This window comes from Drosophila ficusphila, unplaced genomic scaffold (assembly GCF_018152265.1).
Source record: "Drosophila ficusphila isolate 14025-0441.05 unplaced genomic scaffold, ASM1815226v1 contig_106, whole genome shotgun sequence".
Lineage (NCBI taxonomy): Eukaryota > Metazoa > Arthropoda > Insecta > Diptera > Drosophilidae > Drosophila > Drosophila ficusphila.
In genome coordinates, this window is record NW_025063993.1 from 13888012 (window position 1) to 13911443 (window position 23432).

Below are 23432 nucleotides of genomic sequence, written 5' to 3' on the forward strand. Positions count from 1 at the left end.
GGCCGGTAAAAGATTGCCTAAGTTAGCCCTAGAAAGGCGGAAATTTATGACCAACTGCACAATATTTTTTAAAGGTAATGAAATCATACACTCAGGGGATAACTTAAGTAGTAGAAAATAAATAGTACGAATCAATAGATGTTAAATGATTAAGTGGAATTAGAGAGCCAATGAGTCATTTGAATGAAATGAAGCTAAGAAACTTTTAATTTAATTTAATAAATATATACTTTATACATATGTAGATAGATTTCTATCTATTGTAACCTCATATTATCTTTAAAGTCTCTTTCTTTCTTTTAAAATAAATGGTACCTGATAAACCCCTGGTACCATCTAGTGTTAATTGCATTTGCCATGCACATCCCGGAATATTCATCCATTGATTTAGATAGCCAAACAAACAGCCGGCGAATCTCACGTGTTTGCTCGCTTGTTTGTTTGTTTCTGTTTGCCAAAGGGCGCTCTGGGGTTAATCAAATGCAATTTACTTTAGCCAACTCACAGCTTTGGCATGGCACGCCCTTCCCCCTTCCGTTCCCATCCCCACTGCCCCTCCTACTTTTATTTTTAAGGGTAAATGGAAATGGAAATTGAAATTAGCCCAAAATTAGACAGACATCATCAGACATTTGGAATAGGACAGCGGCAGGTTGCAGCTCACAGGTTTGCCAGAGTGTTTGGTTTCGCTGTTTTTTGCTGCAGTTGCTGTTGCACCAAAGGTTATTCCATTGGCGAACCCATTGGCGTCTCCATCCATCCATCCAATCCATTGGACATTCCCATTGCAGTTCCCGTTGTCGGTTCCAATTGCTGTGTTTTAGCGCCGGCTACCAGAAAGAGAAGGGGAGATCCGTTGAGGCATGTTTATGGCCCAAAGTGCTCCAGCCAGCACTAACAACAACAATAATAACAACAACAACAACAACAACCACTCCGTGTGGGCCTTGTGCATTCTGGGCGAAGCCAAAGCCAAAGACGCGACCAACGGCAACGGCACTTGGCATTTCCAATTGTCTACGCTTCCCACCGCCGCCTCTCCTTTTCCTTTTCCATTTCCACAGGAAAAAATATTTTCCTTTAAGATTCGGGATTAAGAAAGTGGTTTCTCAAGAGCTAACATATGACTCTCTAGTTGAAATAATTTGAAATGGGAAAATATAAGTGAGATAGGAGTTACTTTACATAAGTAAAAAGGAATGAAGTTTTCACATGGAAGTAAAAGGTATAATGTTGAATACTTTAATACCACCTTATTTTCCAGCAAATTTAAATCAAGAGTTAAAGAACTTTTAAAGAATTCATACTTTCCAAGTTAGGAACTTAAAACCAAAAAATACTCTTAATTTAGTCAGACACTTCTTACCTTTCAAATTCTTTCCCAGGGATCGTAATAAATAGGCAACTTCTTTGGTCCCCCAAGAACTTTAAATAAAAACTCTATACAACATCTATTTTTAGCAGAATCCACTATTGTTAGGCTTTTGTTCTCTGTGTGGCATTCCCGTCGCCAACTATGGGAGCTCCAGACTGGGTCTTGGCTTTTTGGCCAAATCGTGGTCGTAGTTAAGATAACATTTTGACTTTGGCCGGAGACTTGATGGCGAGTGCCGCATTCTTTTGTCATGGCAACGAACTAGCAGCAACAGTCACAACAGCAACACTAGCAACAGCAACACTAGCAACAACAACACTAGCAACAACAACTTTAGCAACAAAAACAACCGGCAACGGCACGACATAAACTGCGATGGAGTTGTTTCTGGCTCTAACCAAAAGTTGGGAAAAACTTTATTGCTAGGAAAAATCAATTGTGTGCTTGGCTCTGGAAAAAGTCGGCTGGATATATAGTATGTGAACCTGTTTCGCAGGCAACAGCCAAATAACTGCAAAATGCCGCTGGCGTTGGCTAAATGGCTAAATGTGTTGTTGCGGTTCAACCTGTCACTCGAATGGATCCAATGGATGCGCCTGCGCCGTCGGGACATTGGCTTTCCTTTTCTCTCTCTTTTTTTTCCACCAGCCAACACTTTGTAGGCAGCATTAGAAGGCCAATCTGCAATCAGCCAGCTGCAGATAGTGGCTCATAAAACCACCAATCCAGTCACATGCAAAACAAAACCGCACTTGTGGATTAACCTTGAGACTGGCTTACCCGCTTGGCCAGCGAGTGAGTCATAATGGCCATATTTCCCGCTTCCCCGCTCCCCACTCCCTCGAAAAGTGCTGAATAAGCCCACTCAATCCGAGTTATTATTACCTCTCAGTTAGCCCGCTCACGCGGATGCAACAAAAGCCGCATTGCGATCCCCAATCTCGGCATTCCGGGTGCATAAACATTATGGCTGTGAGTGTGTTGTCGCCCCGGCCAACAGATCTGGCTTTCTTTCTTTTCTTTCAACAGCCAGCCAACATCGGCTAACGGCTGTGCCACACACTCCGAGAACGTTAACAAAAGCGGCCCAGACCCACACAGCCGTCTCTCGTTCGGCCCACCAGCAACATTCTTGAAACTGCTTGCCGTTGCCGTTCATGTTGCTCGTGGAAGCGGTGTTGCTGTTGCTGTTGCTGTTGCTGCTGCCAATGTTGCTGTTGCTCAAAGGAACGTTGGGAAAGCGAAACATTGGTAACAACAGCAACCAATTACAGTGGGTTAATTCAACAATTTAGCTTTTCAGGATTTGTGTTCACTAAAATTCGACTATTTATGTCTCCAAAGTTAGGCCTTATAATTATTTAACATACATATATGTTTCATAAGAAATAACTTTTTTAAATAATTTTAAAAACATAACCATATATCCTTGCGTACTATCATTTTAAGTATTTAAATCCATCTGAATACTTAAACATTTTCGTAAATTTTCAATATTTATTTTAAAAATAACTTAATTCTATTTATCTTTCAATTTCACAATAAACGATTTCATTTTGAAAACAATTTATTTGCATTCTTGCATTCCAAAAAACTTTTATATTTTTATAACCCAATTAATCCTTCCGTCCCACTGTTGTGTTCCATTACCAAACCATACCACTCCATTACCATTATCATCGAGCGGTGGCTCCAACTTCGATTTCGGCTCCAGTATTAAACAAGATCTCAAAGCGCGCGGTTCGGTTTGCAAATGCTGTGCGGTTTAGCCACGCGGAGTAATAAATTATATTCGTAATTCAATATCATATCATCAGCAATATCGGTTTGAAGAGCACTGCCAGTAAGGCAATTGTAAATTGGTAAATTGTGCAAGAGCCGTTGTTTGAAAAGCGCGTGGGAGTTATTGCGTAGTCCAATTAAATTGCGTTGTTAAATCGGTTTATAACCGAAACAGAAAATTACAAAAAAAATCAAAAACCAAAATAACCAAAAGCAAGAGCCAGTGACCGCAGGCAGTCGTCGCCTCCAGTGATACGCACTGGTGCCTCTTCGTGCCACAGATACCGATGCTACCTATCCATCCAAAGCTTCAGATTCAGATTCACATTCATATACAGATATATATATACATATAGGCGGTCCAACGCCGACGCCGTCGAACCAAAAGCATTCATAACAAAAGACACGCCACGGGCACAAGTGTCAATGAAACGAGCGTTTTGGCTGGAATACATTTCGCATTTGGCCTAGACCCGCAGATTCGAGTGAGTAAAAGAGGTACGGTGTGACCTTTATAAGATGGCCATCCAAAAACCTATTTAAGAAATGAAGAAGCACTTTATTGGAATTTTATTTTCAAGCATACTCAATAAAGCAGCTTGCTTTTAATTTGTTTCCGCAATAAACTGAGATCTAAACATCTGTGGCTCTATATAGTTTTTTTTATAGAGCGGTACTTTTGATTTTTTGGCAATAAGATTCTTTAATTTAAAAGTCATACTACACTTAGAGAAATTATGACATAGGAGTTTTTCATCAAAAAATATTCTCTTACGCTTTGTTTGGTACTTAAAATTTATGAAATGAATTAGAATTATAAACTATGTATATTAGAGTCAAAGTGAGCAGATCTCTATGCTTACCATAAATTAAGTTTACAAATTTCCGAAAGAGCTCTTCATGCTGGTTTTTCTTACCGACATTCAACTGTAGCTGAGAACTGTTGTACAATGCGTATTAGCGTAGCGAATTGTCGGCAAAATCTGACAGGGCTAACAAAGGCAGACAGAAGCTACAGAAAGCCCAGAAACCTTAGCCAAGTGGTAGCCAAAGTGGGTGATGATTTCCGCTCTTAGCTTTGCGTAATTCGATATGCAACCGGGGGGCAAAAAAAAAAAAAAAAAAAAAAAAAAAAGGGGTGTGTCCAGCCTACGCACGACAGAAGTGAAACTTCTAGTATTCCTCTCTCTCTTATCATTTCATTTCCTCTATCTCATCACTACTCATTTTTAAAATTGAAATTCTGTAGGAAACCGAATAAAAGCCATTTTAGACGCTTATTTTAGAGGTCTGGAAATGTGCTGGCGACTCTCAAAAGTTAACAAACCGATTGAGAAGAAGAAGAAGACAAATACATATCGATATGTGTTTTCATTTCTAGGTCAAATAAAATGGATAGAAATTATGGTGCCAATTAATATCTGTATGCAACCTGTTCGATTTGAATTCCTTTTGACATTCACACCTCTCACCCCTTTTTCAACTGCAACTTTGTGCGAGCGCGCTGAGAGCGAGAAAGGATAGAGGAGGATAGAGACATCGTTCGTCAGCGGTTAGAAAGGGATGGGGATCCTCGCTTTTTCGTGACGGTAATTTTCGTGACGGTAATTTTCGTGACGGTCATGAATCGGTTTTACTCCGTCCCCGAAAATCCATAACGCGCCTAAAGAAGTTTCACTTCAATAAAGGGGAGGTGGATGGGGTAGGCCCAACACAATGGACTTAAAAGTGTGTCACATGCAAATGCAGGCAGCGTTTGGAAAATCTTTTGGAATTTGATGCCATAAACGTAACAATTACAGATATCAGGCGCATAAAAAAAGATAGAGTGTGTTTGTGTGTGGCAAGAAGGGGGGAAAGTGGGAGGGGGTTTCGGGGGTTGAGGTGCCCCCTTTTATGGCTTTTCAGCCACTTCAAGTTCAGTTGCATTTGCGACGCGTTCAGGTTTTGGTTACGGATACGAGTACGAGTACGGGTTCCCATCTCCATCGCCATCGCCATCGCCATGCATAATTCAACAGAATGTTTGCCACACAAACTACGAACATACCATCGAGTGCAAATACAGATACAGATAACCAGCGCCGCTGCTGCTGCTGCTGCTGCTGCTACCTACCTACCTTCCTATCTACCTGTCTGCCTCGAAAGTGCTCCCCAACCCCAAATTCCCCAGCCCCAAAACAGAGTCTCTGGGCATATCCCCATCTTAACCATCGTTGATCATCATCCTCAGCTGGCACACTAAAAGAAAAGCTATTTCTTGTGTTTATGGTTGCAATTAAACAGCAAGTGGGGACGTGAGGTTCTTTAATATCGTACTATAACTAACTGCAGGAAGTTAATAAAGAAGATTTATGATGATCTGAAACTGTGGGGTAAGGCTTTCTCTTAAAGCTTTAAAGTGTGATTGTTTTTCATTAGTTAATCTCATTAACTCTAAAACAAGTATTCTAATGGTATGTCTAAAACTACCTTATAAGAAAGTGAATTTTTACTGAAGCTATCATTCCTCAGTAAAAATTCACTATGTAGTAATTTTTTACAGATCTTCAGAATTTTAAACAAGATGTTCAGACTTTTAATTCTGCTTAAATACTATTCTATGTATATTTATCAGTATAAATATTTGTTTTTATCATCAAACCCCTGACATGTTATATTTTCTTAACCATTTTCTGGTCCTTAATGTTGATCTTTGAAATATGATCTATATATTTTCTCTGCGTGGAGGAGCCAGAACTCTGGGCATGCAAGATACACACCGGATTCTCATCAGAGGCGGCCGTGTGAGAATGTTGGTTATTTCTTTATTTTTTATGGCCATTACCATTACTTGCGTGGCTTGCAGCTCGCGCCGCCCGTTTTTCCGAGGACTCTAATGAAGCTGCCTTTCCATTTCCACTTCCACTTCCCCTTCCTATGTGTACTATACCATACTATATATATGTATGTATATATGTACTCTATGACAAATGACGTTTTGCCGCACAAATTGATAAGTACCGTTGGGAAGTGAAGTTCGAGTAGTGGATGTCAACGCCTCTGCCCCACGGATCGCTGTTTGATTGTGATTGCTTGTCATTGTTGAATGTTGACTGTTGCCTGCTGTCTGTTTGCAACTAACTGTTGCCGCTGAACAAGTGAGCCAAGTTAGCAGCAGTTGCCGTTGGCAGTGGCGCGTGTGCAGTCACAAATGAGACACATTTGTACTAAATGTGTGGAAAGGTAGCTGAAAAGCAGGTGCGTAGCCATTGGGGAATTGTCAAGGGGTCGCTGTTCAGTTTTTGGAAAACCTTATCATCCGGCGAAACAATTATGTGCTTAAACGTCCGTCACGTAGCACAATAATTTGGAATACGAAAACGGTCAACTGCCTTATCTAGATCTTGCTACCAAATTTCGAGGTAAATGAGTTTCTATGACATTTACATATACTTTAAATACGACACTATTAGATATCATTCTTATCGGAATTGGAAATAAAAGTATATTAAGGTTGTGATCCAGAAATGGCAAAGCAATAAAATATGTGATCTGATATGCAAACAGCAATAAAGCTTGATAATGTTTTTGAAACATATAAATTATAAAATTATTATTCACTTTTAAGATCTCCTAAACATGAACATTTCGAAAGTAATAGAGATTATAATATAGTTGAATAATACATTTATGCAATTATAGGCTTAATTATTACAAGCTTCAAAGTAATCACACAGTGAAATATGGCAATAATAATCCGAAAATCTTTTGGCTTCCCCTTTTCCACTTCCCTGCTGATATTTCCTCGTACATATAAATCCATTTGCTGCACTTGTTGCAATGACAGACATTTTGTCGTCTGACAATCGGTTTTGTTTTTTGCTTTTGGCTTTGAGTACGAAATATCCGGCACTGTCGCCTGCTGAGTTTTGCTGAATTGAGTTGTGCAAAGTACTCGTATTGTTTTGATTTCGGTGGATCTCTTCGGGTCGGATTTCTGCATTCATATTCGTGGTACAAAAACCGCATAAAGTTGGCGTGCGAAACCCGCAAACATGTGGAATTTTGCTAGCTCAGTGGTTGTGTGTGGGCTTTGGGAAAGTGTATGAGTGTATTTTGTGTTTTATGGTTTGGACATAATGTACACTTTAATTGCTTTTTGTTTGGCAACACTCGAGTGAATTTATTTGAACTTTTGCCTCCGCTTTGCTTGTATCAGAAATTAGCCAAAGTTGTTTATTAAATGTTAACAATGGGCATTGTGTTTTGGTTTTGGCAGAGAAAACTTTTGTATAGCTAAAATGTAACTAATTAAAATAACTTTTAACAAAAGACCTTCTTAAATAATCTATAATAATTGTTAAATAAAAATGTTTATAGTACCAAAAATAATTTGTATAGTTTTCATCTTAGTTTAAAAACAAAAAAATCATGATTGGATAATTTAAACAAACAAAATTACACAACAGCACTTCCCAATCAAAATAAATCAATTTATATCATCTGACCCAATCTTTCTTACCAGATGCAATCAAAACCCGCTGAGCAGGGAATTTGATTTTAATTAAAGTGAAAAGGTGATGAGAACCTTTATAGCGCCGACAAGCCCATCATCTAACTGTAAAAATAGAAGGGGACCCCTTAACAATAAAAGATGTTTTCGTACTTTCATCGCCGCTCCAGATGAGCTGAAAATTGTTCACAGTCCATTTCGTGCAATTCGCGATCATCTTAATGCGGCCATAAGCAAAGTTCGCAGACTCAAATATTCAAATTGCTGATGTGCCAGTTCCCTGGGGCCAATTACTCTTGGAACTTGGAACTTAGCCATCTGAACTCCGATAATTAACTTACCGGAGGAAAAGTCTCACAAATCCGTGAGATGCTCGAATTAATTTCTGCGTCGTAATGGATCCACTAACCGAAATATCGTAATAATTGCGGGTATTATGGTAGGCCCTCAATCCATTAGCCATTAACCTTTGGATACAGCCGTGAATAATCGAATGAGCTAACTATTGAATGGCGTTTTCTTTTGTCTGCTTTCGATGCGTTTTTCAACAGTTTGTTTAAATTATGGCGTAAAATTTAAAACACTGCGCATGTGTAAGAGCCCTCCTCCCCCGAAACCGAATTCCCCCCTTTTTCACCTCGTAACTTGGGTGACTGCAACACGCAACAGTTGACTTTCACCAGCTGAAAGGCAGCCGCGTCTGTGGATTTATTTCCAGCATTCGTGTCGTGCAGGTTACCCCGCCACCTGACCCCCTTCCCCCCATCCACCTATCTTAATTGCCCATTGACAACCGCCGGTCGGAGTTCCTTCGACCAGCCCTAATCAATGGCATTTCATTTCACTTTCATTGCGACCGCGTTAATTGAAGCTCGCTAAATAATTACGAGACTCACCCCTGCGTTTACTCTACACTTGGCCAATTTAAATTATATCTTTTAAAATATGTACTTACTTTTCAGCAATGTCTTAAGCTTCCTAAACTAAATATAACAATATATTGCAACTTTCGCAATGCTAAAATTCAATGAAAGAAACTCTTTATTCTCATCATAAAAACATGATAAAAATCGACCCAAAAATCGAATAAAAACTAATGATGCAGCTTCTTGAAGGACTATGTCACAAGCATTTTGAGATATACCTATCCAGAATCGGACATCCTTAAGAAAAGTTATGGGCTTTTAAGTGCTGGTTTTAGGTCATTTACCGAAAATGCCATTTTATGTACTCCTTATTCTAAATTAAAATCGTATTATCAGAAATTAAACTTCAAATGAAGTTTTGTATTTTTTCAAGCAGAGAATGAACTTAATTTCTCATAATAATTAATATTATGTCATTAAAAGTCATATAATGTGTTAGTATCTGTCAAAGAATGCATAAGATTTAGCTTATGCTAATGTGTAATGTGGCTTACTATAATAAATTGGTCACAACGAAATTCCCAAATTGGCTGAGTGTAATGGGGTCGCTGGGTATTTTTCTACAAAGTCTCCACACAGCTGTTGGTGGTCTGCGCATGACGTGATTGTGTCATTGTCGCAGAGCAACAACATGGAGCACTGAGCTCCAAGCGACGACCCAAGAAATTCGATTTGTCAGTTTGGACGATGTCGAAGGCGAGTGAATCCGCCAGTAAAACCGCCAGCAAATCCTCACCCAGCGGAGTGCGACGGGTCCGGACCGATTTGAAGACCTCGGAAAACCGATTCCTGGGGAGCAGCCAGCGAACCAGCTCACCGATGGCCATCAAACAGCGGCATATCCACCATTACCACTATGCTGCCAATTTTATGGCCAGCAGTGCGCCACAGGCCAACGAAACATATCACAGGCACTCTTTGGCTATTTCTCTTTAATTATTTATATTTATGGTATTATTTGTTGTATGTTAATTAATTATAAACTTTTTTACAGCGCCCAGCTGCCCGCACGAGCCACCAGATTGCTGAACCGCTCGCGTCTACAGGACCCACAGCTCGCCGGCAACGATTCCGATAACAGTTTGAGGTCGAACCACAGTGGCGGAGCTTCGGCGGCCGCTGCTGCCAGGAAGAGAAGCACGGCCAACTCAAGGGCATCCTCCGGCTCCACGGCCAGTCTGCCCCGCCAGCGGCATCTGCAGCAGCAGCACCTGGGATTGGGTGGATCCGGAGCGGCATCTGCAGCGGGAGCAGGCGGTGGAGCAAGTGCATCACCGGGAACCACCAGTCACCGGTGCGGAGGCGAGCTGCACAGCTCGTCGGACGATCTGATGTTGTATGACAAGTCCTTCCGCAATGCGATGATCCAGGATGTGCTGCAGTTCAAGAAGCAGCTGCTGCGATTGCGGCGAATACTCCAGGAGGTCAGTGGTGAACAACAAAATTTAACTTACTTTCTTTTGATACCAGAAAACAGTAGATTATTTATTTAAGCAAAAATTGCATTAATTGTTTTTAACACATTTCAACTTCTATGGTTAAATATACATATTTATGATAATTACCAAGAAACATTCAAAACGCAAATAATCATTAACTCAAATACAACATTTTATCACCCTTTATATCTGAATGCAACTTTTATTTGAAAAAAATCAAATTTGTAATAAAATTCATTAACTTTTTTTGAGTTAACAATAAATTACTAAAGATAGTTATACCCTGCGATAAATGCAATGAACATAACTTCACTTTCAAGTAGCATTACATAAATTAAACAATTTTATATCTTTTTTTCTAAATAAAACAAGTTTTGTAATTTTATTATTTTTTTTAAGGGGGGCTTCTCATGTAAAATTTAAAAAAAAATCGAAATTTTTTTTTTTCATAAATCGATAGAATAACGTCTTGAGAGTATATTCCCGAAGTTTTATAACTCAACTCTCAATATTATGGAAAATATAAGTGATTGAACGAGCGCGCTCCAGTTCAAGACCCACACTAACTCAAAACTTTAAATCGTGTTTTCTCAAATCTATGTTTTAAAAAACGCGGTACACGATTACGGAAAAACTACTGAACCGATTTTTGATTTCTAAAAAGTGTTTTGCAGATTATACATTGAACGAGTGCGTGAATATCTGAAATTGTGAAAAAAAGTTATTTTATACACTTTTCAGCCCAATTCAGCAAAAAAAAGACGAAAAAATGGCACTTTTTTTTCAAGACGTGATTTCAATATTTTAAAATCGAATTTTTTGAAGTGGCTGACATTCACGCACTCGTTTGAACCTTGCTGCATACAAAAAAAATTTTTTTGTTTTTTTCAGATGAAAACTTTTTGCTCCACACTGTACCGCAATAAGTCCCTCAGCCGCGTCGAGCCACACGCGACCTTGAATAAGTCCGCCATTTTGTTTTTTAGAATTTTCAAAAAATGTTTTTCTCATACTTTAAACATGTCTTCAAATATGTGCAAAAAATTATTCGTGTAAGTTTTCATTTTCCAAGTGAAAAAAATTCCCAAAAAACCACTACTTTTTGGCATGTTACATGAGAAGCCCCCCTTAAGGCAAACGTTGCCTTGTTTTATCTTCCGCAAACTGTTATTACAACTTGTTTTACGTTTTGTTAATGGCAAATTTGTGTTAAATTTGTTAAAAAAAAACTTTAAGTTATTATACCCAATTTGTTTTTTTTAAGTACGATCATAATTTTCCTCACGAATGCACTTTTCTTTCCCTACATTTCCATGGCACACCCACATCACCTGCACTCAACATTCACTTGCAAAACTGCTAGGAGCCAGATTTTGATTTAAAGCGGGTACGTCGCTGTCTTTGGTTCGACTTTATTTATTCATTGCCCCAGGCAATCTCTAAGAAAATGATGAATGGAAAGTAACCTACTGGTTTTTATTATTATTGCCACGAATCTTTGCAGACGGAAACGCTCAATCCTTTCGAGAACGACAACGTTCAGCTGTTCGCCGCCTGCGGATTGGACAGCAAGCAGCTGAATGACATCGATCTGGCCAGTCTCACTTCGTCCACGACGGAGGATCCGCTTCAGGAGCTATCCGATCTACGTAGACAGGTGGTTTACCTTCAGGTATTTGCACGTTTTTTGCATTTCGTTTGCTCGTTAAGCCGGGAGAAACACAACCAAACCAAAAAAAAAAAAAAAACTGGGTCACAAACCGATTGATTCGGAAAAGCAGGAAAAGACTTTTCTATCGCATTTTTACTCTCGCTGTTGTTCTTTAATGTTTATTAGATACATGGATACTTACTCTATGTAGCATGTCACATATCCAATCATGAAGACTACTTACTTATGCTTATTGTAAATCTTTAAAACTATACATATCATCTATATAAATACTGCTATAGTTTTATGTTGATAAATATAATATCAAACGTTAATTTCGCACTTTGACTTGCCACAGAACACAGAGTACACAAAAACCCGATTAAGTTTTTTAAGAATAATTAATCAAATGTGCAGAAAAATAACGAATGTAAAATTTAAAAAATATATATATCTTTTAATAATAAATATTTAGTGATTTTTAGGATCTCATCTGCTCATTTGATTAGTTTGTTTTAAGACTTATTAAACTACTTTACACTCCTTAAAAATATACATTGTTAAAATGGTTTCTGTAAATTTTTAGCTGTTGTGTTGAAAGTATGCTTTGATTCAGATAAAGAAAATTGGCTTCAATATTTAGTAAACCAGAGAAGAGAAGCACTTGCAATATAAAAACTAATCAAAGCATGACTGTCTGAAAAAGCCAAAAACTAAGCCAAGATAGCGTTTTACCTACATAGATATGATTTTCACACTCTTTGGCTTAGACCTACTATAACCACTAGTGACCTTTCATGCCTCGCTCCACAAGAGTGAACTGACATTTACTGATCTTTGGTTTCTCCCCCCGATTCCCCCAATCCTCCTCTGCTCCACCAGGGTCAAGTGGACGATCGTGATCGGACCATCCGCCTGCAGCGCGATCTCATCGAGCAACTGGAGGCCGAGAAGAGGCAGAAGGCTTCCATTGGCGGCGGAGATCCGGGCAAGGAGCTCATCAGCATGGCCACCCAAACGGAGCGGGTAAGTTTCGGCCACTGTATATATGCTTATATATATATATATGGAGAGATATATCTCCTACCGATCATATGTGTTTGCACAACATTGACTAACCGAAAGCTATCGACTATTTCAATTCCGATTCCACTTTCACAGACACGACCACTTGCCATTGGTGCCGAGGGTTTGTCCAGGTAGGCAAACTTTCATGTTTGTTTCGATTTTGGCCATATACCTTGTACTCTTACTCTCTTACTGCATTATTTATCCGCTATTTTTGTTTCGTTGCATTTCATGTGTTTTGGTAATTTTGTGTAATACTTGTAATTTTTTCGGGGGGCTTTTCATCAACCGCAGCTGCGCGTTCGCAAACTAACAAAACTAATACAAAACGATGCCGACTGTTGCTGTTCGTTAAAATTAATGCACTGGGAGATAATATTTCTAAAGTTATTAAAGAGAAACATAAGGAGAAATTGCATGGGTTTGGTATTTGATTTGTAATCTGTTCATAATTAATTGATCATAATAGAATTGATCTGTATGAACTACTTTTCAATGTTTATATATTTATTTCCTTAAAAATTTGTAGCAATCGAATAATCATTATATTTTTTCTGAACTTAACAAATATTACTATTTTTGTTTAATAAATAAAAAATTTCCTTCTTTATTAGCAACATTTATTTTATTGAATTCAATGCTTCATAAATTGAGTGCTTCATTTTTGTTATTCCTGCTGTTTGCATTTAAAAGAAACTGATTTATTGTTGTGTAGTTGCTGTTGGCCAGTTGGTGTTGCAAGTTGCTGTTAGCTGTTGCTGCTGCTGCTGCTGCTGCTGGAATCGGTTTCAGCTGGCTTCACGCTCCGCTGGCATGCAAATCAGTTGGCCACTTTTTTGCCGGCTCTTGACGTTAATGGCAGCAATTGCAATTGGAGCAGTCTAATTAGGGCCGATTCTGCAGTAGCTCGAGCTGAAAGCTGAAATCTGCAACCCCAACGTTCGGCGGCAGCAACAGGAGGTGGAATTTCTAATTTAAAATCCCGCTCCGATTAACCCATCTGAATTTCTTTCTTCCACACCCGCCTCTGAAATGCTCCCATGGAATTTAAAACACGAACACACACAATCCTTTCTTATCTCTAACAAACCGATATTTAGACTACAATTTGGGGAGCAACAGGTACTATTTTGTGATTTCATCCTAGCCATCATTGTGCTCTGTGCCATCAATCTTATATGTATACTACACATAAGCTATAACTGTATGGATAACTGTAACTCTTGCACTTGAAACACTAAGTTCCCGAAAGTATTTACTAAACCATAACTGAATGATAACTACCTAAGCTTTAATATATCTAAGATATCTCAGTTACTAACTTTAGCTTTAAGTCGTTACTAATTTGTCACTGAAAATTTAACACTGTTTGTGAAACGTTTTAATTGCATGCGGCAATTAAATAGAGTCCCAAGGTAATGCAAACTAAAATAAATAACCTAGAATATGTGGAGAAGATGGGATGGGTCGAAAGCGGTGAAGAACCTTCATGATTTATATGGGTTGTGAATCACACAAATTCTTATCGAGTGACAGTTCTGATTACCGCTTCTTGGGGATTTTTTCAATATTTTTGCATCTTGAATTCTATTTGCATAAGATTATATTTATTACAATTTCAACAAATTAGAAATCATACTCCTTTCGACTCGATTTTTTACCTTACTAAAAGTTTATTAAATACATCGCAACGTTGTAAAGAAGCAACCATTTAAACAATATCGTAATAAAATTTCCCCTAAAAACATAAAATTAAAATCATACAAATAAATATATATAATATACCTACTATAAATTTTGGATAACTTTGCAAAGCAGTTCCCATCTTCTCTACCAAAACTAAACTTAAATGGCATGGGCAAAGTTAATGGTTCCTTATAAAAAAACAATGTATACTTCCTATACTTTCCACTAATCCTGATCTATCTGTTCGCAGAAGTAAGCCCGAATATACCAGTTATACCACGCACTTTCCGACGCTCCAACTGCACGATTCCACGCTGGCAGCCACCACGATAATCCGCCATCACCAGAGCAACCCGAGCAACCAGCAGCAGCTGCAGAGCAAGGAGAAATCCTGCCCAGCTCTCAGCCAGACCCGCCGGCACACGATCATCTCCACCACGCTGACCAACTACAATCAGCAGCTGGCGGCGGCTTTTCCCGATACCCAAAGACGATCCTCGATCGGATGGGATACACCCGCCCCGATGACCACGCCCAATGGCAACGCCTACAAGCCGGTGAGGATAACGCTAATTGGCGAGGCACTGCCGCTGCAAAATAAGTCATCGACCGGATCGCTATCATCATCGTCGTTATCCTCCTCGACATCTTCGCTAAGCCAAAATCCGAACGTGGTCAAAATGCGCTATCCGAATGGCTGTCAGAGCGTTAAGAACGGGTCAAGTGCACATTATCAGCCGTTGTACAACAGCAACAAGATGACAAACCCAACCGTAACTATAGTCTGATTTAGATACCAGTTTTCAGTTTTGTGAATCCATCTAATTTGCCGTCGCAAGTCTTCTGGGAAAACAGCGCTCTAAACAACAGAAACCATAATTGTGAAAACAAAATAGACCTAGTACAAGATCTTAATTAAATGTAAGCGGTTAACGTATATTTGCATCTTAGCCAAGAGCTCTTGATTGGAAAACCAGTTTAGTAAAATATTTGCTTGTAAGGAATGTACTTTAAATATCTCCATATATGTATATCCATTGCTTCAATATAATGTTTAACTAAATTTAACCGTCTCTTTTGGCTTTCAAACCATATTTTGTTAGCCATGATATATGATATCGCCAATCTGCGCATTTTCAAGAGCCTCCAAATGAAATGCCCACAAGCACAAATCTTTAAACTGTGCGTTTAGTGGTATATACTCTTTATATTATATATGTATAATCTAAAATAGATCTTAGTAAATTTTGATTGTTACTTGTTTTTGCTTAAGTTTTAGTGTCTAAGTTAGTGAGTTTTTCTTAATTTCAATTTTCCTGTAATTTGTACAATATGAGCTATGATAAATGTCTAAACCACTCTCGCTGGAAGAGGAATCATTAATAAGAGCAAAAAGAATATTTTTTCTTCAAGAGCACAATAATCGTCAAGTAATAACCCCATATTATATAACGTATACTTTATGTAAAACCACTATTAAAGAGTTATAGAAAGTACCTATCAATAGAGAAAGATAAACAAGCGTGTGTTTGATTTGGAAACATTTCACAGCTGATGAGTGGCCGGCCTCTGGCCAAGATCCCCAATGATGACGTTCCAAACCGGCTTACACTTCCTAATGCTCCCCGATCTTCCCTCGCTTACAAACTGGATTTGCATTTTCATTCGCATTCTGCTGTAGTTCGCGGATCCTCAGTTTGGCTTGAACTCTGGAGCAGGAATGTTGCCCACTGCCAATTGGGTTGTGCCGCTTTTTCTGTGGTTCCTCTGCGGGGGAATTCCCTTTCTGGATGGCGCCGATCTGTGCCAGCCCATCGGTTGGCGGAACTTCCAGTGCAACGAGGTGGCTTCCCTACAGGATCTGGTGGATTTGGGGGCAGAAAATTGGCATACTCTGTCCGTACGAAATGTGCAAACTGAACTAGAGGTGGGATCAGGTAAGGTGACCCAGCAAGGATTAATAAATCATAAATCAAGGAAAATATAAAATAAGAAAAATATATAATATCAATATAACTTTTAATTGAAACGAAGACATATGAATTATATGTTATTAAAACACTTGAAGGTGAAAATGCAGAGCACTTAGCCAACTTGGTGGAACTAGACCTAACTTCAGCAGCTCCAATAAATCTTCACACGAGTGGCTTTTCCATTCTGCCCAACCTGCGGTATCTGAACCTCAGTGGTTGCGGTCTGTCCGAAATGCAGGGAAACCACTTTGCGGTTGACTCAGCGCTTCAGCGGATCGATTTAAGCCACAATCAAATGGAGCTTCTGGACCGGGACTTTTTTGGCAATCTGAGGAAGCTGATTTATGCGAATTTTTCGCATAATGCCTTGAAGCAATGCGATCTGCCCCACATGCCGCTACTCAATCGCCTCGAACTGGGCCACAATCGATTGGTTAATGCCACTTTCGGAGTCTGTCCGCAACTGCAGGAATTGATTTTAAATAACAACCAACTGGCTCAGGTGAGTTGACTAAGCGGGCAATAAATTTACTACAATCGTTCACTGAGAACTTTTCTTTTTAAAGTATAAACTTTAATAGAAAAATTTTTAAGAAAAAATATTGCTTTTTTAATTTTGTTTGTGTTCTTGTGTACATAAACTCTGTTGATCAGCTCAGATTTATTTTAATATCGCCAGTTAACCGCAGCGAACTTAAATACTTCCTGTGTGCTTAGTCGGATTTTCAATTTAGATGTTAAATTGATCGCGGTGATCTTTGACTTTAAGCAGACTTGTAAAATAGCAGTTGAAGATTATTTGTTTACCTATTGAAAACGTTTTTGATTGAAAATGTACATATGACAATAGTAAACGTTGAAAAGTGAGAGAATGGATTCTAAATTTGAAGCTGATCGAAATATTTGCAATCATCTTATCTCACACTGCGAAAATGTAAACAAATTTCTAGAGACAAAAAAAGGCGGGATATATTAAAAAAATTCAGTAATGATTTTAGAATATGATTCAGATTACAAAAGAATAAAAACAAAAACCATTTTAAAATATTATAGTACATTAGACTTGCAGTATTTTAACTTCTTCTTTAACAATCTTTTTTTCAGCTGGATGTGAATGCCTTTCGTGGACTCCATGGCCTTTTGGAGCTGCAGCTCAGCGACAACAGATTGAACTCCATTGGCCAGGATACTTTTCAACCACTCAGCCAACTTCGAATACTAAACCTCTCAAGGAACGCCCTGGATGCACTGCGTCCAAATGTTTTCGGAGCGATTCAAAATTATGTGGTTCACCTACAACAGTTAGATTTATCCGTGAATCGCATCCGTCTGCTGTTCGACAATCAATTTCGGGTTCTGGCCAGGTTGCAAATGCTAGATGTGTCCAGGAACAGCATAGCCAGCCTAAGTCCTGGTCACTTTGTGGGTTTAGGATCGCTACGCAAGTTGTATTTGCAGTATAATGCCATCTTGGAAATCAAGTCGGGTACGTTTGCTGCCCTCGTGAACCTGGATACTTTGGATTTGTCCTACAATAACCTGGAGTTCCTGGAAGAGCAGATCTTTGGCAGCAACACCTTGTCACGCATGCGGAGACTAAACCTGAATGGCAATCATATGAAGCAATTGCATCCACTGGCCTTCTCTTCGCTGCCTTTTCTGGAGTACCTAAAACTGGGTCACAACGAACTCAAATCCCTAGATGTGCGAATGTTTGCACCCATGCGACGCCTTCAAAAGCTGCATTTGGGTCACAATCTGCTGGAAGAGATCAATCTTGATGTGCTGGAAAGCCTAAGTAGCGTCCAAGAGATCCTTGTGGACAACAACCGCCTAACATTTCTGTCCAAGGTGAATGTGAGCTTTCCCAATCTGAAACGAGTCTCAATCGAAGGAAATCCTTGGCAGTGTCCTTGTTTCGTAAAACTACAGCATTGGTTGGCCACCAGGGATGTTGTCTATCTGCGCGATAACACGGGTTACTATAAGGGTGAACGACCCCTTTGCATAGTGACCAATGTGGATTATTGCATTCAAAATCTTCAAGCAGTACGACGTCTGGGAATTCTGGGAGATTTCCAGGGAGAGCAAATCATGGCGGATGCCTTCGAAGACGATGCCAGTGCAGCACAAGACTGATAAATATATTTTTAAGATTCTTTATAATCTTGACAACTTTCCTAAGGGTGCAATTCAATTAATTAAATGGTGCCAAATTTTAAAAAGCCTAAAAGATTCCCACTATCTTATAATTTCAGTTTTTAAGCCCAATATTATGCTATATATATCCCCAATAAAAACTGCTTTCAAAATCTCACCGGAGTCGCTCTTAAATTTTAACACAAACATTTTAAATATAACGCAAAATTACACAAGAAGATAGTTTCGGACACGGGCGTTTTGAAGATATATTGGATCGATTTTATCATCTTGCGGGCATAATCATGATTCCAGCGTCTCGAATGGGTTTTAATTTACAATTAAACAACTAAAACTCGAATCGTTTAGGCAGACTTGACGCGCAGGGCCAGAGCGCTCAGGTCGGCGATGCACTTGTTGAGGGTCTCCTTCTCCTGCTGGGGCGAGATGCTGGCCAGCACGTTCGAGGTGATCCAGTTGACCATGTGCTTCTGGCTGAGACGGCGCTCGACGTGGCGGCACTCCACCTGGTAGTCGAGGCGGCGCTTCACCTCCGAGTAGACATTCATGGCGCGCTCGCGGAATGCGGCCTCCAGCTGCAAGGCAATGTTCTCCTTCTTGGCCTCCATCAGCAGCAGGGCGCCATCGGCGCGCCACTGCTCCTTCTTCTCGGCCTCGATGGCGTCGGACAGGACCTTGAGCTCAGCCTCGCGGCCCTCCTTCCACTCGGATTCGATTTTCTGTGAAATAGATTAGAATTAATTATTGTTTTTTTTTTGGATTGGGAGGTTTTCTTTTAAAACTTGTATTTGCAATTTGAATTTAACACAGTTTTTATGGAAATGGTTAACATTTGATTTCTTTTACAAATTAACAATATGTTTTTTTTTTGTTGACACATTTACATATACAATATAAAACGAGAAAGAATCACAATCTGGATTTAGCTAGTTAGAACTCATCAATTGATAAGCTATTAAAATTTAATTTTTTACTCTATACACTTAAAATTGGTTCATCTCATATTCAACAACTTAGTAACTGGAAGCACTTTAAAAACACAAAATTCTTAGGTGAACAATTCTCCATAGAATGATACCTCCACTGCGAAACCATTTTTGTGTATTTCTACTCACATCGATCTCTCCATCAGCCCACTTGGCGATGACTGGTCCGAGCTTCTTGACAGCGATGACGGCCATGATGCCAAGGGACAGACCGCTGTAGTACTCGTGCTCCATGACGTAGATCTCCTTGGAGCAGAGATAGGTGATCAGGCCCACGCCGAAGGTGTAGGGTCCGGTCACACCGGTCTTGTTGTAGAAGAACTGGAACCACTCCTCGGGCAGGAATCCCAGACGGACCTTGCCGGGATGCTCGGGGCGCTGGCGGCGCTCGACGGCTCCGCTGGGGGAGGCGGCAGCGGCGGCCGTCCGGGTTGCGGCCACGGTCAACGGGCGCTGGGCTGTAAGTGCACATCCCAATTAGTTTGCCGTAACTTAAGTTTGCGAAAAGTATGCCTTTTTGACGTATACACTGCGGATGGGTGATTACATAAACCACGATGTCCGCCGACTTTGCAATGCCGTAACATTTTTCACGGTCGCTTGCGGGCGAAATTGCACTTGCCCAATATTAGTTCTAGGCTCAGCGATTGTCGGCCAATCTTTTCACACGGTTTTCGGGTTTACCTGTAAGAAGAGCGGCTCTCGAGAACATTTTTGCAGGCAGTTGCGACGAATTTATGCTACTAAATTGCCCCGATTTTGCTAGTTCACAATAGTGACAGGTTAGTCGAGCGTTGCCAGATCAACTGAAAGGCGAACACTTGACAGTACTGTTTTACAACACTGGCAAGGAGCTCTGATTTCAAATATATTTAAAATAAAATTCAAAATTAAAGAAAACATTTTTTGGTTTATAACATTTATTTTTCTTTAACTTTATATTTCTTAAACAAATTTGCTGTGAAATATTCTCTTTGACTTAAATTTTAAGATTAAAATAAGAAATAGAAAATGTTGCGTTCGGAAAATTGTTGGCTTGTCTTTTAAAATATCATGTTTTGGCAGTAGTAAACTATTAAAACTAATCAAATTTAATTTTTTTACATTTTAAATTGTAATATCAAATGTGTTCAAAAGATCTATATCTCAATAGGTTAAGTTAATTATAAATAAATATGAATTTTTAGCCAGTATTACATTTCTTAGGGTTAAAACCAAATAAAATCTCTTCATAACTTTACAAGTTTTTATTTTTAAAAATATTACAATTTGCTAGATAAATTGTGCCTAAAGTAATCAGAATTAGCGGCGAAACAATATGCATTAAAATACTTTTACAAAATACTATAGAAACAGCGAACAGAGTTTAATTTCAAATGAATATTGTTTTCGTAGTTGGTTGGGTATTGTATTCAACTGGTTTTCTTTTGCCATATAACATTAATTCGGTCTCAGTTCAAAGCTATTTACGTGCAGATTTCATAAATTAAGCATTAAAGCATGAGCATCTTTGTTGTTGGTTGTCGCTAAACTAAATGACTGTCTTGTGCGTGGAACTTAAAACGTAAGAAAAAAACATACACACGGGCTACAGAAAGGATTATTCCAAAATCACTCGGTTACAGCAGTTCAAACAAAAACATCATACGACTATTTACAGCAGTGAACAGATAGATATCTTTTAAAACGTAATAATACACTTATCGAATTATGTTACAACTTTCAACTTATGCCTTTGATGTTGTTCTTTGCTAGATCTCATTCTCTTTTTTCTGTATAAAAACGTAATGATTTTGCGGAGGTGTTGCCTAACATTTATAATGAAGGTGTGTCGGTGTGGTGAGTGGGTGCAAGTGTACAATATAAATGTTTGCTTGTTTATGCTCGACGGGATGACATAATGCAAACACACACACTTATCATTGCCATCATCAAAGTGCTTGTGTCTCGGAAGGATGCGGATGCTTGGCCAGTTCTGCTGTAGTCCTCCTCGATTCGATCTACTCGATGAAGTTAAAGCGGGTGAGCAGCTTGTGGTAGAACCACCGCACCACCTGCTGGACTCGATTTGCCACCCAGGCACACAGGCTGCTGGTGTACCGCGCCTTCGACGCGTAGTGCTTGATGTGATCTGTGCAGTGGAGAGTTAAGAGGGCAACCAAAAGTACAGCGAAATCATAAAGAGAAAAGCGAAACAGGAAAGGCCGTAGAGGCATTTTGAAAAAGGATATAATAGTGTCCAGGGTGGATGGCCGCCGTTTATGTAGTTCACATACGTGAACCCGTCCTTGCCCTTGCCCCGTATGTTGTAGTAGTAGGGCAGGAATGAGTGAAGCGTGAATCTGAAAGGTGAAGACTTGATTAAATAGACCCAACACACGCAAAATGAGGAACCCCCTCCCCCACGATACCTTCTCTTTTCGTAGAAAAATATGGCAGGTTGATTCGTGGTCAGCGTGTGCAGGAAGATCGCCTTCACCGAATGCCGCTCGGCCGTTGTCAGGTGGTTCATAAGCGCGTCCAGCAGCAGCGATCCAATGCCATTTCTTCGATGCGAACGATGGACGCCCAGCGACAGGATATAGCCAACGTCGGCGGATCGACCCATCGAGTCCGGCAGGATGCCCTTGTCCTGCATGGGAAAACCGCTCAGCCTGGTGTACAACTCATCACTATCACTCATATTGGCTATTACCTCCTTGTTGACATTTCGATAGGGTTTGATTTCGGCAACGATTAAACCAATTATGGCCAGATTATATACAGCTGCCAGCGCAAAGAAGCGCGTGCTTGAGGTAATATCCTCATACCATGATAGTGGATAGTCGATTGGAAACCATTCTTGGCACAGCTGGCGCACCTACAGTATTTAATAGATATAAAGATGCAAATGGGGATTAGCATGTGGCAATTGGGGGACATATACTCACCTCCGTGAGATCGTCGGGCACCAGAAACCTTAGCTGCACATCGTTGATGGAGCATAGCGGTACGTGTTCGCAGTCCACGCGCGTACTATCGCTGCTGGGCGGCGCGCTGTGTTTGTTGTAGCTGCTCGTAATGTATGTTAATGTTTCATGATCTATATGTATTAGTCCTCCAACCGAATTCACTTGCATAATACCGCCGTCGAGCGCCGTCAATAGATAAACAAAAGCTCCCCCATTGACAACGGTCGCAAAAGCAGGAAATCCAAGTGCTGCACTGCCGACTGATAACCAACTAGATATATATACTCACAGTGTGAATTGTGCCATCCTACTATTGTCCGGGGGGTGCTCCTCCTCCAATCCCAATCCGAGTCCCACTGCCACTGCTGCTGCTGCTGCCACTGCTGCTGCTACTGCTGCTGCTCTGCTCTCCAATTAGAGCAATTATGTCCATTTATTGCACCAGGTTAAGCGCGGATTCTCTGTCCAACGGAGCCCTCCGTTTTGAGTGCTTTTGGTTTGCGGCTTCGTTTTGGTGCGTGCGTCTTTTTCGGGTGTGCGCTCAATTGGATTCAATTAAAATTTACATTGGCTGGTCGAGGTGTTGGAGAAGGGGTGTCGCTCGGCGCGGGGGGACATGTAGGAACCACTTGCTCGACTGCGGGAGCTCCACTGGTTTTAGGTTTCGATCGAGGTGTACGGCTTTCCGGGAATCCCTTACAACGCTGGCCAGGTGATGGTGATTCGCTAGTGTCGGTCTCGCATGTCGCTGCTTCGGCCCGCTGGTCACAATTCGCATCTTCCGCTAGGATGCCTCATTTGTCCTAATTTATTCGCCAAAAAGAATTAATGAAAACAAATCAGCAGTAGTGAGACCGTTGCTGGACCTTTAAAATATACCAAACGGTAGAGGTGGCTAACCACCTGCGATAGTATCGTGATATAGGTTATTTGTAGGTGT

At 40.0% G+C, this 23432-nt stretch overlaps 4 protein-coding genes across 17 annotated transcripts in view; 2 read left to right on the top strand and 2 right to left on the bottom strand.

Moving 5' to 3' along the window:
• Nucleotides 1-15940, top strand: part of LOC108087486 — a 31892-nt gene extending 15952 nt beyond the window's left edge. For 2 of the 13 annotated variants that reach the window (XM_017184863.2, XM_017184868.2), the window contains 6 exons: nucleotides 9573-10002; nucleotides 11381-11404; nucleotides 11522-11689; nucleotides 12551-12694; nucleotides 12830-12867; nucleotides 14673-15940. In XM_017184863.2, the coding sequence (XP_017040352.1) occupies nucleotides 9573-10002; nucleotides 11381-11404; nucleotides 11522-11689; nucleotides 12551-12694; nucleotides 12830-12867; nucleotides 14673-15210 (1342 nt within the window). In that variant the 3' untranslated portion in view covers nucleotides 15211-15940. Of the gene's footprint in view, nucleotides 1-9572; nucleotides 10003-11380; nucleotides 11405-11521; nucleotides 11690-12550; nucleotides 12695-12829; nucleotides 12868-13836; nucleotides 14099-14142; nucleotides 14152-14672 lie in introns of those variants that run through there. The other 11 variants (XM_017184865.2, XM_017184875.2, XM_017184866.2 and 8 more) reach the window with 9 other exon arrangements.
• An 80-nt stretch (nucleotides 15941-16020) lies between these two features.
• LOC108087488 (insulin-like growth factor-binding protein complex acid labile subunit) lies at nucleotides 16021-18880 on the top strand. Its single transcript, XM_017184876.2, has 3 exons — nucleotides 16021-16359; nucleotides 16491-16897; nucleotides 17500-18880. Exons 1-3 carry the CDS (start codon nucleotides 16143-16145, stop codon nucleotides 18532-18534), a joined length of 1659 nt encoding a protein of 552 aa, XP_017040365.1. The 5' UTR covers nucleotides 16021-16142; the 3' UTR covers nucleotides 18535-18880.
• On the bottom strand, nucleotides 18779-20346 carry LOC108087489 (ATP synthase subunit b, mitochondrial). Its single transcript, XM_017184878.2, has 3 exons — nucleotides 20226-20346; nucleotides 19671-19999; nucleotides 18779-19274 (listed from the first exon to the last, which is right to left on the bottom strand). The coding sequence occupies exons 1-3, from the start codon at nucleotides 20251-20253 to the stop codon at nucleotides 18900-18902; spliced, it is 732 nt and encodes a 243-aa protein (XP_017040367.1). The 5' UTR covers nucleotides 20254-20346; the 3' UTR covers nucleotides 18779-18899.
• A 427-nt stretch (nucleotides 20347-20773) lies between these two features.
• LOC108087565 (N-alpha-acetyltransferase 60) lies at nucleotides 20774-23361 on the bottom strand. Of its 2 annotated transcripts, XM_017184994.2 has the most exons (6): nucleotides 22782-23361; nucleotides 22472-22592; nucleotides 22237-22401; nucleotides 21953-22173; nucleotides 21773-21883; nucleotides 20774-21674 (listed from the first exon to the last, which is right to left on the bottom strand). In XM_017184994.2, the coding sequence occupies exons 1-6, from the start codon at nucleotides 22796-22798 to the stop codon at nucleotides 21542-21544; spliced, it is 768 nt and encodes a 255-aa protein (XP_017040483.1). In that variant the 5' UTR covers nucleotides 22799-23361; the 3' UTR covers nucleotides 20774-21541. The 2 variants fall into 2 exon arrangements, with proteins under 2 accessions (XP_017040483.1, XP_017040482.1); XM_017184993.2 differs by having other exon boundaries at nucleotides 21953-22401.
• Nucleotides 23362-23432: the final 71 nt, after the last annotated feature.